The 14,417-nt window shown below is 40.0% G+C and overlaps 1 protein-coding gene across 1 annotated transcript in view; it reads right to left on the reverse strand.

Moving 5' to 3' along the window:
* Nucleotides 1–14,417, reverse strand: part of N (neurogenic locus Notch protein) — a 370,307-nt gene that overhangs the window by 174,340 nt on the left and 181,550 nt on the right. The window contains exon 4 of the mRNA XM_011502136.1: nt 13,521–13,716. Within this exon, the coding sequence (XP_011500438.1) occupies nt 13,521–13,716 (196 nt within the window). The remainder of the gene's footprint in view (nt 1–13,520; nt 13,717–14,417) is intronic.

Raw genomic sequence — 14,417 nt, forward strand, 5'->3', positions numbered from 1 at the left:
GGAAGAGGAGCAAAGAAATTTAAAAAAAAAAAAAAAATGGCATTCACTGTTTACTCAATCAGTGATTTACAACATCGAAAAGCAAAATTTTAACTCGCTGTACGTAAATCCTTCGAAAACACTCATTTGAAATTAAAAGAAAAAAAAGTTCATGGAATTTGGCAAAGACCCTGGGTAATTTATTCGTCAACGTCGACATATTCACCGCTTTTAAAAATAAACGAAGCCAGCAGCACACGAAAATCACACTTAAAGCGTCTTATATCGTAACTTTATGAAAAATTCTTCGGTGCTGGAAAAAAAGAATATTTATAAATTTGGCGCTAAAGCGAGATGATTTATACCGTTATTTTATTATGCATTGATTATGTTAATATTAATACGTCATCCTCGCAAAACACGTGATTTCATAATGCGACTTGTGTCATAAATATCGTGGATAGGAATGAATTTAAATGAGTTTCGCGAAATAAACTCGTTTCCTGCAAATTTCGTATTTTCAATTCCTAATCCATAAAAGTATGTAATGTAAGGTAGAGTTGTTAGGCTTAGCCATTCGATAAGCCGAAAATCGACATAACGACATGTCGCAATATGAGTTGCGCAATAATTAAACGCAATGTGCCACTCGATAATAATCGCTTCAATTCCTGTTCAAACCGAAAATTAACTCTTTGAAAAATTAACTTGAACTAATCGTACAATCTACACAACGGTTGCCCATTATTCTAGTTACTGCAGCTACTGCTTCTGCTGTTGCTGTTGCTGCTGCTGCTGCTGCTGCTGCCGTTGTTGTTGTTGTTGTTGTTGTTGTTGTTGTTGTTGTTGTTGTTGTCATTATTGTGAGACAAGTTATTTCAAATTCTATGGGAATTGAAGGAACGACATGACACACGCTACGAGCATATTGATATAAGCGAGAGGTATTAAAATTTCAAAATAAATATGTGAAATGCCATTAATGTCGCTAATGAAAGTTATTCCGTTAGGGAAGGCTGTCAAAGCACGACGAAAAAACAAAGCAAGGCGCGCTTATGCGTAATATATGCATAAATCTGCATTAAATCAAGATTTTATCCGATGGTCGAGCGCTCGTGTCCCGACTGTCTTAGAGTGCGCCTACTTTTCGTATTCCTCGCGCATAGATGTGTTCGCGGCTAGGCATCGGCGTTTCGTGAGTGAGTGATGATCGTGGGGAGGGGCGAGCGTGGGGTATAGTTGGGTGAGTGGGGTGGGCTCTATCTCTCTCTCTCTCTCTCTCTCTCTCTCTCTCTCTCTCTCTCTCTCTGTGCGTGTGCGCGCGAGTTCGTGCGTGCGGAGGGAAGGGGGGTGGGGACTATCCTCGCATAATCCCTCATGTGCGTGCGCGCATTTGTCGCATATCCGGCAGGGTGACCAAAAATTTCCGAACGACGGATTCGAGTCACGTCTCGCGCGCCACGACTGCTGCCGGAGAATGAGTTCTTCCTTTCCTCCTTTATACTTCTTTTTCCTATAAAAATCCTTTCGACTCGCACTCGCGACCGCACGAGGATTCCTCCTCATTCTCTCGATTATACTTATTTCATTATCCGAGAAATTGTTTTGCCCCCGGGGATTATGGCACTTTTTAGCGACCGGTGCTTTGCGCGTTTCGGCCAATCGATATAAATTGAATTACATTCTTTTAATGGGACGAAAAACGTTTAATTGGCCTAAGCGAGCGTGTGAGCTGCTTTCGAAATTGGTATATTCGACGCCCGAATTTCAGATTCTGCCGATTAGTACGGCTTTATTAGCGCCCAATTATTTATACGGACGGCTTCTCTGCATTTGCATTCCGCGTGCGCAATTAGCCGGCTCATGCGCATCTACCAAACGCACTCTCCAACTTCCAAGGCGCGTTCGCGGCGGCAGGATGCGCGGCGACATATTCAAATACGCGTACGAGCCCCGAGAGGCGGAAAAATAATGGTAGACATTGATAGGCGGTAATTTCAGGCCTCGAGCATGAATAGCCAAGCAAACAAAATGAGCGTATCATTAGGCGAAAACGCGGTGTAAGTAAGGAAAATAAAGCCGAGTTGTATGTCGAGCTAATAAAAGGCCGAGATCCCGCTCGTTCCTTTTCCCATACTCCCATGCGCGACGTCTTTTCCGTCTCATTGTCTCGTCGGATCGCGCTTCTCAACAGAGCCGGACGACTCGAGTCGCCTCTACCTCGGCGACCTCCGACCTCCTCAGCGCGGCATCGACCGACGCCCATGCAACCGTCGTTGACCGATCGCGAGTGGGATATCCGCGAGTCGTTGGCACTGCTGACACTTGCCCACGATTGTCCCTTACCGAGCTTCTCAATTAGCCAGTGGTGCCTTCCCAAGCGCGTTTTCCGGTAGCGAGTTTTCCCGTGACTTTCCCGCTCTGCCTCGTTCGCTCCCTCGCTCGCCCGCTCGTTTACCCACGAATGCCGCATGCTTTTTTTTTTTTTTTTTAGTAGCGGTCACCCCAACATTGCCCCGGCGCCCCAACTTCGCCTTCCACTTTCCACCATTCACCTATCTCGGTCGCTCCTTAAGACATATACACTTAAGACACGCTTAATACACGTGTTCTTTGTCTCTCGGCTTCGTCTTTTCATGTCTTTCTCACACGGTAAGCAAGCCGACTGTCCCACATCGCTTTTAGCTTCTCTGGTCGCGCCACGTGCACCGCCACCATTCTCTCACCCAACTACGGTTTTGTATTTTCTAGCTGCGCGCAAATCATGCTCGTTGAGCGTAATTATGTTGGTTTTCGAAGCGAGCGGGGAGCGACGAACTCTTGACACAAGTTGTTGGGATACTACGAACTAATGATTATTGCCCGTTGAGCGCTTAAATTAGGTTAAAAATTGTTTTTACCGCTATTATATTCTCGGGTAAGTAATGCTGCGACGATTTTTCAAAATACCATTATCAGAGTCTCGCCCATTCGACTGTGTAACGATCGATTAACGTTCCTCGGTATGACTTGAGTCGTACGTTCCGTAACTATGCCGCGGAAAAATATAATGTAAGACTAGAGAGTCGCTGGGAGTCTAAAAAGAGCCACGTTTTGCGATTATAAAGTGTGGCAAATATTTGCAAGCTTGCCTCGCAAACGTATTAAATTACTTTGATTTATAATTATTAGTTACACAAATCGATTAAATACATTAAATATTTATCTGCATGTATTTTTTATTTAGTTATATATATTAAATGCGGCATTTTTCTTGCCTATTTACACCATTAGTACATAGGTGATTTGAAGTATTGGCAAAAATGCATTAATTTATCATACAGATTATAAATGCACGTTATTTAATTTTTTTTTTTTTTTTTTTTTTTTTTTTTCAAATAAAATGACGATACAAAAATTAACTCGAGTTTTTCACGTGCAATTGTGTAATTGTAATTAGTCGAATGGCGTAGATAAAAAATGCAAAATACTCGCAATGCTGATAACTAAAATGTCGTTGTTCCATGAAATGTATAATGCTGTTTCCACCCATTTAAGACAATAATGAAAGGATATTTTATGAAAAAAAAAAAAAAAAAAAAACACCTTTTCAACCGCAATTGGAAGTAGGGGAAGACATTTGTCATGGGAAGGAAGATTTTTGTACATCGGCCTCTGTCCACGTAAAATCATTAGATATTCAAGTTTGTATTCCAATATGACAGACGTGTGACGAAGGGAAAACAAAAACAGTATCTTCCATCGCTTAGCTAATCGTTGCTTTTTCATTTTCTTTAAATCGCCGAATGCGAGAGCAAAAGGGTTTGGCCAAATTGTAAAAATGGCATTGAATACTATTGGCACGTACCGTGGCTCTTAGCTTTTTCATCGATCGATAGAATAACATAATTTATAATTTCTTACATATTTATGCATCGCTCGATAAGAAATATTTTATGTTTTATTTATTTATTTATTTATTTATTTTTTTCATACAAATTACCATCAAAGTAACCAGTAATAATAATTATTATCAAAATCGCAATTAGATATGGGATATCACTGCGGAGAACACATTCGCGCGCGCATGCGTATCACATAATTGAAAATAAGATTGAAATAACGTTGTCGACGTGGAATTAAAAAGCGCAATAGGTAAAAAAATTCCCGTAGCTCGTAAAAATGCATACCGTTATTTTGAAATATTATTTTTGCTGATTAAGAATAGGTGGAGTACATTGATATAATTGTTACGAGTGTTCTGATATCTTTACAAAGTTAATGTATGAGGTATAAGAGCCAACTTGCCAACGGTCAATTAAAATTATTATTAGAAACAAGATTGAATGAATAATTATTGTTTTATATAAATAAGGAGTCACGTAGTGGAGGTAAAAGCTTAGCCCAGCCAATTTGAGCAATCTTTAACTATACGACAGCGTCGAGGTAAAAACGAGACATGTATGGAGTGAAATTCTCTAGGACGTATAACAATATTTGGTAACGTGTGAAAGACATACCCGTTGGTTTTCTTCTTCTTTTTTTTTTAAACATTTAGTATTTTGCAGCGTGGCTTGAATGCACAATTTGATGGATTACGCGTACAATTAAAAAAGATCTGTGTGTAATATCATAGTATTAACAAGAATTTCTATGGGTACACGTGATTTATCAATTCTCTCGTGTATGTTTCTTAAAGGCATTGAAGGATAATGCCGAACAAATGTTCAAAATCAATTTCACGCCTCACATTAGATATTTAAATTTAAAAAAATTTCCATCACTACTCGTAAGCATTTTCATTATTTTATTTCTAAAGGTCGGAAAAGTATATTGATTTAAACTGGCCCGATCATTACTTATATGCGCTTAAAAAACAAGAAAAGAAAAAAGACAAAAGAATCCAATACTGGACGTACAATTATAATGTAATTAAAGGAACTTTCTTTTGGCTTCAAACGTACAGCTGGCCAAAGTTAATAATGATTTTCTAGCCACATTGTCCAAGACGAAAGAGTTAAGTCCCGCTCCACCCGCCCCCCATTACCCCTTACGACGCCATAGCTCGAGCTAATTAAAAAAAACTCAATTCTTATAAGGCAACCTGTTGAAAAAAGGAAACTCGATTGAAATAATTGAAACGTTGACACGGGGCATGCGATGCCTGAAAATGAAGTCAACTTGGTCGTTGGAAAACCTCACCTTATTGAGATCGAGATTTATGAAGCCACTGGGCTGATTATACATTTAAATGTGAGCATAATCTCCGTGATAAAGCTATAAACTACAAGACCCCGGGCTATGAATAAAAAGGAAAGCTCAGGCTTATTATGAAAGCGAAAGATGTTCAAACATTGATAGTTGATACCCCGTCATTCTCGTGAGCTCGTAACTTTGTGTAAAGAGGCTCGGCATACGTGCTTCACGAGGGAACGTGACATTGAACAAAAATTCAAATATTCAGAAGAAGAGAGGTTAGGGAGAGGTAGGCGGGTTACCAGTATGGAAGCGATCGTAAATCATTGCAGGCGAGAGAAAGGAAATGAAATGGAGAGTGCGCACGAGAGACAGAGGTATAAAGAAAGTGAGCTTCTCCCGATGGATATATGTGTACGGCCTGTGTGATGAATGCACTTAAGTTCCACGGAGTTGCGCCATTCTGGTGTTGCGCCTGAGACTTGATGAATGAGCGCCCGAGCGTACACTGGAAAGATTGTTTCGGTGGTTCGCCCTCTCCCTCCATTACTTTTTTCATCGCGATTTAATCCTAATGCACTTATAACTCGCAATTATAATTCAAGCGTTGTACTTCTAAAAATAAGCAAGCTCTACTTGAGCTGACATTCGATTGGAATTGAAAATCTATAATAAGTTAAGAATCTGTCCAATAATCGCCAAAACGAACATCCTCCTTTTAATTTCTGTGATTGGCATTTAATCCTTCTTAGCAGCGATTGTTTGTTTTATTATATGCTTGCAGAATTAATGATAAAATTAACAGCTGCGTAAAGGAATAATTAATTATTATTATGAAACAGCACGAGTAAATTGTAAGGTAACGAATAAATAGTATTGTTAGAAACAAAAAAACAAAAAAACAAACAAACAAATAAAGAAAAAGAAATAAACAAAACCAAAAGACAAAAAAAAAAAAAAAAAAAAAAAAAACGTGGATCAGTCGAATAACAGTTTTATGGTAATTTTTATATTTTTTATACGTAATGAGATTATTAAATCTCTGTACAGTAAATTTTGTCTATATAAGAGCTATCTAATATTAAATAACAATTAGAGCGATCAATAATTTTCTTTCTCTCTCTCTCTCTCTCTCTCTCTCTCTCGCCAATAGGCGCTCAAATAAAAAATTATGAAATATAAAATATCGAAGCTTCGCGCATGGTTCCTAATAATTCAACATTAGGCTATTTTAATTATCTGTCGGTTGATATGATATTGTTGACCAATGACGCGAGAGCGATAGACGAGGGCGTAGCGATGTATAATGGCGACGAAGCCGCAGTTTTCTAACCGTAAATGAAAATCAATCTGCTTTCGTTGCGTTCCTTTAAAGGGCTTAAAAGAAATGTGGCCCGCGTCGTTCAAAGTCGTGCCTACAAGGCGGAAGAGGGAGCTGAAAAAGAGCCGAGAAGCCCGTTGGCTACGTAGTCGAGGTCGAGGCCATCCGTCCGCGGGAGGGAAAGCTGGGCAAGTCGGGCCCCCGAAATTCGCGCACAGGTGCATCGGCGGCTCGAACCTTGTGCCAAGCAGCTCCATACGTCCGCACGAAAACGAAGCAACAGCTGGCAGTTTTAACTCCGAGGGCTCCCCTAAGAATTCGACCCCCACAAGCTTCCCTTCCTTCTTTCTCCTACGTAAAAATCGACGCTGGGCCTCCTCCGTTGCCGTTCCTTTATCCTGCGTTCGCTTTATCTATCTATATTTCTCTCTCTCTCTCTCTCTCTCTCTCTCTCTCTCTCTCCCACACACACACGCACACGCACACGCGCGCGCGCACACACAGAGAGAGAGAGAGAGAGAGAGAGAGAGAGAGAGAGACAAACGGTCGGGGTTCGAACTTTGCTTACCACCTCCCTTTATTGCTCCGACACTTTACGCCCAGATCGTAACGATCTTCAGGATAATAACAAAGAATCTATTGGCACGCCGAGACTGTAGGTACGAGAGATTCATGTCTGCAACCGGGTTTCCAATATTTTTCAATACAACGCAGGGAAAACTGAAAGCTTCGCTTCGACAAAAATATATCTTACCGCTCTATCATTTGTATCATACTTATACGTATTTTACTAACCATAACTATTTAACCGTAACTATTTAACCATAACGTTAACTTCCCGTTACTGCGCTCCAATCGCTTATCCGTATTATTGCGCTTTATCCTAGATTTGCAATAATTGCTTGGATACCTTTTGGTTTGAAATAAAACATGATTTGGCTAATAATTCATTTGCTAATTTCATCTGCCGTAGGTTTTTCATATGATTTTTTTTTGTTACACTATCACTTCCTCCTCAAGTAGGTGCTTTATTAGTATATATATTTTCTTATATTCTATTAATGCTATACAAACTATATATATATATATATTTTCTATTGGATACACGCTATATTAGTAATGCAATGTGCTACAATGCACAAGAATTTTTATTTAAAAGTCTCTCTTATCTTGATGGAGCGCCTATTGGCAAAACACTGTTCGACAAGCAAATGAATAATACATTTGCCAACTTAATATTTGAATGAAATGTGCTAATTTTAACGAATGCATTAACAGGATACAGTATTTTAGACAAAAAAAAAAACATAATAAACAAAAGAATCATTATTATATTCTCTTGGCTATTTATTATTGGTATTAGCTACCTTCCAAGAGTATGCAAGTGTAACTTATAATAATGCTAAGTCGCGTCAACGATGCGAAAATAAATTAACGTTAAGTCCTAAAAACAAATGCCATTTTCGGTTCTGCCCTTCCTTTTGCTGTTTTTTTTTTCTATCTTTTTCCTTCTTTTTTTTTCAGTAACAGCAACAACCTCACCTGGTTTGCTGAAAATTACCGTGCAGGCCAATACGCACTCTATCAAGATCCAAGAAACATCTTCCCTCCCTCTCGCCTTCTCACACACCGGGGGAGGAGGAAAAAAATCACAGGGACAGATAAGACAGAAGAGGAGAGTTACTCAATTAAATTGCACGACGATGGAATTATTTCATAAATCACATGGGATGAGAACGAGCACCAAGCTTCTCCCTTATTAAATTCTTCCGTTGTTCGTTCTCTTCCGCGAGTTCGAAAAATACTTTATGTTATGCTAGAGGGACGCGGAGAGAGAGAGAGAGAGAGAGAGAGAGAGAGAGAGAGAGAGAGTGCGCGCGCGCGCGCGCGTGTGTGTGCGTGTGCGTGCGCGTTTGAATGATAGCAAAAGATGTGGGCGAAGGGGCGAGGGATGTGGGGCGTGTAGGGGCGGAGGTGGGGGAGGGTGACGCTTGATACCGAGGCTGTCGGGATTATGTGCCAATCAAGCCGTGACTCATTAATCTAACACTTGATCTATCTATCTTCCCTTGTTTATGCATGCATTTGCACATTGCACAACATACTTTGTAATGTAACAAGTGAATTTTTCTGTCCGATCTTCAATTTGGATAATGCATTACAATTTTAATTGAAAACTTTATGGTGTTAAGATAACGTGATGTGTAAAGAAACGCGAATATTGTTTGCTTTATCGCGTAATCTTTCATTGGCACGGCATTTAAATGCTTCGATTCTCAAACATGTACTTCCAATCGGAATATAACAATATTATGATTATTGAGTTGAGTTAGTATAACATTTTCAATTCATCCGTTAGCTAATAACGAATGAGAAATATAAATTAATATGATATTGCAACGATTTTTGTAATTTGAGCCCACAGACATATTTTTACCAATAAAGCGTTTACAATGCGCCTTTATCTTATCTCCTTTATTCTTCCATTCATCTTCTACGTTAAACAACATGCAGCCGCGAGTATTTCCACCAGAGCATACAATTTTATCATCTAATTACATCTTGCTTAATAAATAAAAAAGCTTTTTAATATCCTTCGTCACGAAATACTCGTTCGACACAATTTTTTTCGCGGTTATCCATCAGGCGATTGTCGCGGACATATCTGTTCCAATGATAAACACGCGAATAATTGCAGCGGCGAGACTAACAAGTTTGCATGGGGTGGTTGATTGTACATCGAAGGCCGACATCGCGGGGACACCTAACGAAGCCCAACTCTCTCGGCTCGGTGTATCTCGCGTGAAAGACGAAGTGTTCTGCCGGTGCCCAAGAAGATCGCACGAGCGCCGGCGATTTAATGACGTCGCGAGGATCGGCAACGCATCGCCACTACGCTGCACTTAGAACCCTGAAGTCTTTATTGAGACAGACACAGAGAGAGAGAGAGAGAGAGAGAGAGAGAGAGAGAGAGAGAGAGAGGGAGAGAGAGAGAGGGAGAAAAGATTTTTGCGCAACTCATTACCTCACGCTTGACTATACAATAGGCACCCTGAACGGGCGGTTCTCTCCTGCTATTTGCGGCTCTCAGAAGGATGCGGGTAAATAAACAACCGACCGATTTATCCAAGGGTTTATAATATTTTTCTCTCTCCTTCTATTCAACGATTTATTTTCCCTTTATACTCTCGTTATGGTCTTGTCCTCCGATAATTAAAATTGTCCGTATAAATATCGCATTGTACGTACAGCGCTTTTTTTCAACACGTGTATGTCGTTTAAAGTACGCTGCTCCAATGGCAACTGATACCGGAGATTTTTATTTTCGAATTGAAAATTTAATCAATCATTAGCAACAATTGGAGAATATGAAATTTCTAGTCAAACGATATAATGCCGATGACTATAAGGGATTTTATTTAAAAATAATCCAATTACTTAAATAACTTATTTCATCAATTAAAGCATTAAAATATAGTAAACTTGTAAAGTATTATTAGAAAGTATGATTAAAGCTGCGGAATTTTAATGGAGAATAATTACAACATAAATAACATTTAGGCACTTTTTTAAGAGGTTAATTAAATGCGTTAAGTATTATACTAAATTATATGAGGGATGTTGCGGAGTCAGCCTTTTTCATCCTCACCAAGCCGTTGCACTTTTTTTTCCAACGTATCATTATCGAGGAAATCGCGGATTCGGTTCGCGCAGCGAGTTCAAGCAATTTCGGCCCTCCTTTAACCTCGACGCATAAAATAATTCAACGCCTCGTTCGGCAAAAAAGTGTGCGTGACTTCTTGGTCGTATTCCACCCCGATGACACTTGCCGCGCGATTCCCGAGTTTCTTGGTCATCCTAGCATTGAAATATTGTCATTTGATGAATAGCGCGCGCACGCGTAGTCTGATCGAGGCATGGCGCTCACGAATAAAGAGTGGGAGAGAGAGAGAGAGAGAGAGAGAGAGAGAGAGAGAGAGAGAGACGACGACGACGACGACGACGACGACAACGACGACGACGACAACGACGACCGCGACGATGACGACGAGAGGATACGCAGAGGTATGCATGGGCATTGGCGGTGCAACGACTGTCCGATATATAATTCAATAAAACGTAGGAAACCGGGCGACATTATCTGCGCTCGCGCAAGTCAGCTCGATTAATCTCGACTCGATCTTGAGAAACGCTGGATTTATGTACGCCGACAAACCCCCGGACGTGCCGCGCCAGCACCGCCGAAACCAGTTTTTGTATGCCATATGTTCCACCGATCTCTCTCTCTCTCTCTCTCTCTCTCTCTCTCGCCTTCTTCACCTCCTCTCGCGTCCCTCTTCGCCTCCTTTTTCCAGCAATCTTTCACTTGCTCCCTCCCTCCCGCCCTTCCGTCGCTCTCACTCCTTCGGAGGTGATGCTTGCTTCTATCCTTATTGTTGACTGTGCGCGCAACCCTCCCCACAAGCGCGTGCGGACGTGGGGGATTCCGTGACGAAGGGTCCGCCGAAATATCGGGGTTCCCTCGTGCGAACTGATGAATTATGAGAGCGAAATAACAGCGAGTTTAACTACGCTCGGGCTACCGACATTTCCAAGATGGTCGAGTCGTAACCAACGTTTGGTATATTTTATAAATATCCTCGTAATATGCTTTCTTAATAAATTTTCAAAATAATTTATGTTGAATAACGGGAGGTCGCTGAGCCAATGTACCATCATGATTTAGAAAAAGATTGTCCGACTCCCTATTACGGAGTTTTGAGAAAGTACTTTCGTAGGGAAATGGAGGCGAGCGCGCTCGAATATAAATAAGAAACGTATTAAAATTCTGCACAGAATGGAATAAAAAACAATGTACGCGAGGGAATCGAGTGTTCAGGAAAAATCGACAGTTCGGAGGGAATACGAAATATGATGGTATATGGTCCAACGCTCGATAAAGACGGAAACATATAGCTTCGTATTAAGCTACGGATGAGAAAATTTTTTAATTTTTAATGAATAAATTTACTATGGATTGGATGGTAATCACGGCAATTTATAAATTTTTAATAGGCAAGTAATAAGATATCATCATTTATAATAAATATAATTATTTCACCGTGTCCTCGTTTAGTATGGCAATATCGATGCATATGTGTATTGGATTACAAGAAAAAAAAAAAAAAAAACTTATTAGTAATTATAAAAAAAAAAACCTTAGAATTCGTTGTATCTACGCTCAAATATGCACAAAATTTCACTACATAAATATTGTAATAATATTAGAATTTCATAGTCTTTGTTTATGTATAATAGTCGTTACGCATTAAGGGAACATATTATTATTATTTAAAAAACAAATATAATATTCGTAGAGTCAGTAATGTTTTTTTTTTTTTAAGAATTAAGCAATCCATAAATGTACGAATTGGTGAATTAGGCATATCAAAACAATCAATCTGTAATTTATTCACTAATAAAATATTTCAACGAGGCTCTTTTTAAGTGAATATTCACAAAAATAGATATTAATTGAAATAATATTATTCGAATTATATTTCTACTATAATAAATAATTTATGAGGTTAGGTGAGGCGTATTAATTCCACATAATCGCTAATTATGATATCAGCGATTAATTATAACAATTTTGGAGACGTATATTATTAAATATTTCGTACAGCGTAACCATTTCGCCAGCTAAGTAATTTATTGAATTACCAATTTATTTATTTTTTTCTGATGCTTCGTGGCTTTCTCGTATCATACGTAAATCACGCCTTTAAAAGCTCAAAAATACGCGCAAAATAGCGAATTATTTTCCCTCCGACCAGAAACGAAAGGTTAAATTATTACAGACATGTTATTCTCGTATTTTCTATGAAGGATCGATCAATCAATCGATCAATCCGCGAACTAATCCTGGTATTTAATATCATTAATAAATCGCCGGAATGATAAAATTAAAAATGCACGAGAGTATCGCACGACCGAAAATTCAAACTTAACACGGCCGAAATGAGCGGAAACGCAAATTGTTAAAGTTCCCAGCCATTATTACAAATATTACGGTTATTCGACTTTTATAAACAACGATGCCATTCTCGGCGTCTACTCCTTTTCTCCTTTTCTCCTTTTCTCCTTTTCTGTAAACGCATCAACGTTTTCTAAACACGCATTTAATACGCTAATGTGCTGGAGGTCCGGGCGGAAGCAATCAATAGCCACTGGACCAACGTCTGTCAATTAGCTCGGAAAGATATTATCCGGCTGCTATAAGATATAAGCCAGCAGCCCTTCTTGCCCCGAGCAATAGTCCGAATTGCGGTAAAAGTGGCGTATCCGCGAATAGCGAGCATCGACGATCCGTGGAGAAGCTGGAGGTGCCCTTAGGTACGAATCGCCACATAAAAGTGATGTCGGTGTGACGTAACAGCAGGCGAACGCGATCGCATGCCCGACTTTCCCTGCCAATCTTCCATCGATCAATTGATTCATATGCCGTGTGTCGCATTGTCAAGAGGAAACGCGTAGGGACGTCGGGTCTTCCGGGTGTCCGCGGCCGGGTCTGGAGGTCAGTGCCGAGACGTCGCCGCTGTCATCGCCCCCTCGATACCTAAGCTACCCGTAGGTCGCCGTTGAGGATCGCGACCGCGCGCGACCCTACGGGACTGACATTTTTCTAGGAGCCGGTGATTTACATACGCTGCGTTTCTTCAAAAAACGCGAATGATGTGTTGCGCGAGATAAATCACGGCGATACAATACAAAAGGTATTTGCGAGGATGCGGCAACCGAGCGACTCTCCGCTACAAATTTGTTTGCGACTAGTGGGATGGCGCTCGGCTCGTACGCCTTTGACGACGATTTTCCAGCCTCCGGGGATGGAGGCATGGTATCGCATATGGATAATGTTATCATCGACGCGTCAAGCGCCACTGAAATTTACGAATGAACCGTCAGAGTCGAAGCGGTTCCTTCCATCTCGATCAATCTCGCCTTTCAACTCAATCGTACCTAATGATTATCAAAATTTATCGCTCGTGCGATTGTCTCTACTCACTTGTACGATCCGTGGGTGTTGAGACACGAGCCAAAGTGGCACGGGTTCTTTTCGCATTCGTTGATATCCTCGAAGCAGTTTGGTCCTGTGAAGCCCTGGGCGCAAGTACACTGGTAACTATTCGACAATGATTTGCATTGCGCGTCGTTGCGGCACGGCGATGACGCACAATAATCGACTTCCTCGCAGTATTCGCCTGAAACGAGACAAAACAAGCAATAATGATCATGTAAATCAATGGAAATTTTAATTCGAATCAACGATCGGCGGCTACGCCTTGGCATTGAATTTCAATAGGTCATCGGAACATGGGCGACATGCCGTAATACGCATTAACATAAATATTATTGGAGAATTATTGACAATCAATTGCCTCGGAATATCTCGAAATTAATAATTATAAAACATATAAAATAATTATAAAAAATGACGTAGACAAGTAGTAAAGTTTGAAGGAGAGGGATTCATTGGCGTTACAATGTTCTTTACTTCCCGTTAAATTGTTGATCTAATAATAACAAATATCTATTAAAAAAATTATACAAAATTTTTCCATACCCGAAGATAAAAGTAAAACATTTTTCTTTCCCCTTTTATTTAATTCTCCGCTTTATTTCCTTTACATATCGATAAATTTAAATGGCTTCGTTCATTTTATCGATCCAATAAGATTACCACTTCCAAAAACATGGACTAGCGATTAAATGATAAAATTGCAAAGGGCCATATACAAAACTGTAGCCCTTAACTCGAATTCCTATGTAATTACGAGGAAAGGTAGAGAGCGATACGGGATCGCAAAAACTTTTCGCGACATCGTCTCAATTCAAACTTAGCCATCGAATCTAAGCTCGAAGGCCGCGCAAAAAAGTTGAAGATATCGCAACTGTGGGAGAA

This window comes from Ceratosolen solmsi, unplaced genomic scaffold (assembly GCF_000503995.2).
Source record: "Ceratosolen solmsi marchali unplaced genomic scaffold, CerSol_1.0 scaffold43, whole genome shotgun sequence".
Taxonomy (NCBI): domain Eukaryota; kingdom Metazoa; phylum Arthropoda; class Insecta; order Hymenoptera; family Agaonidae; genus Ceratosolen; species Ceratosolen solmsi.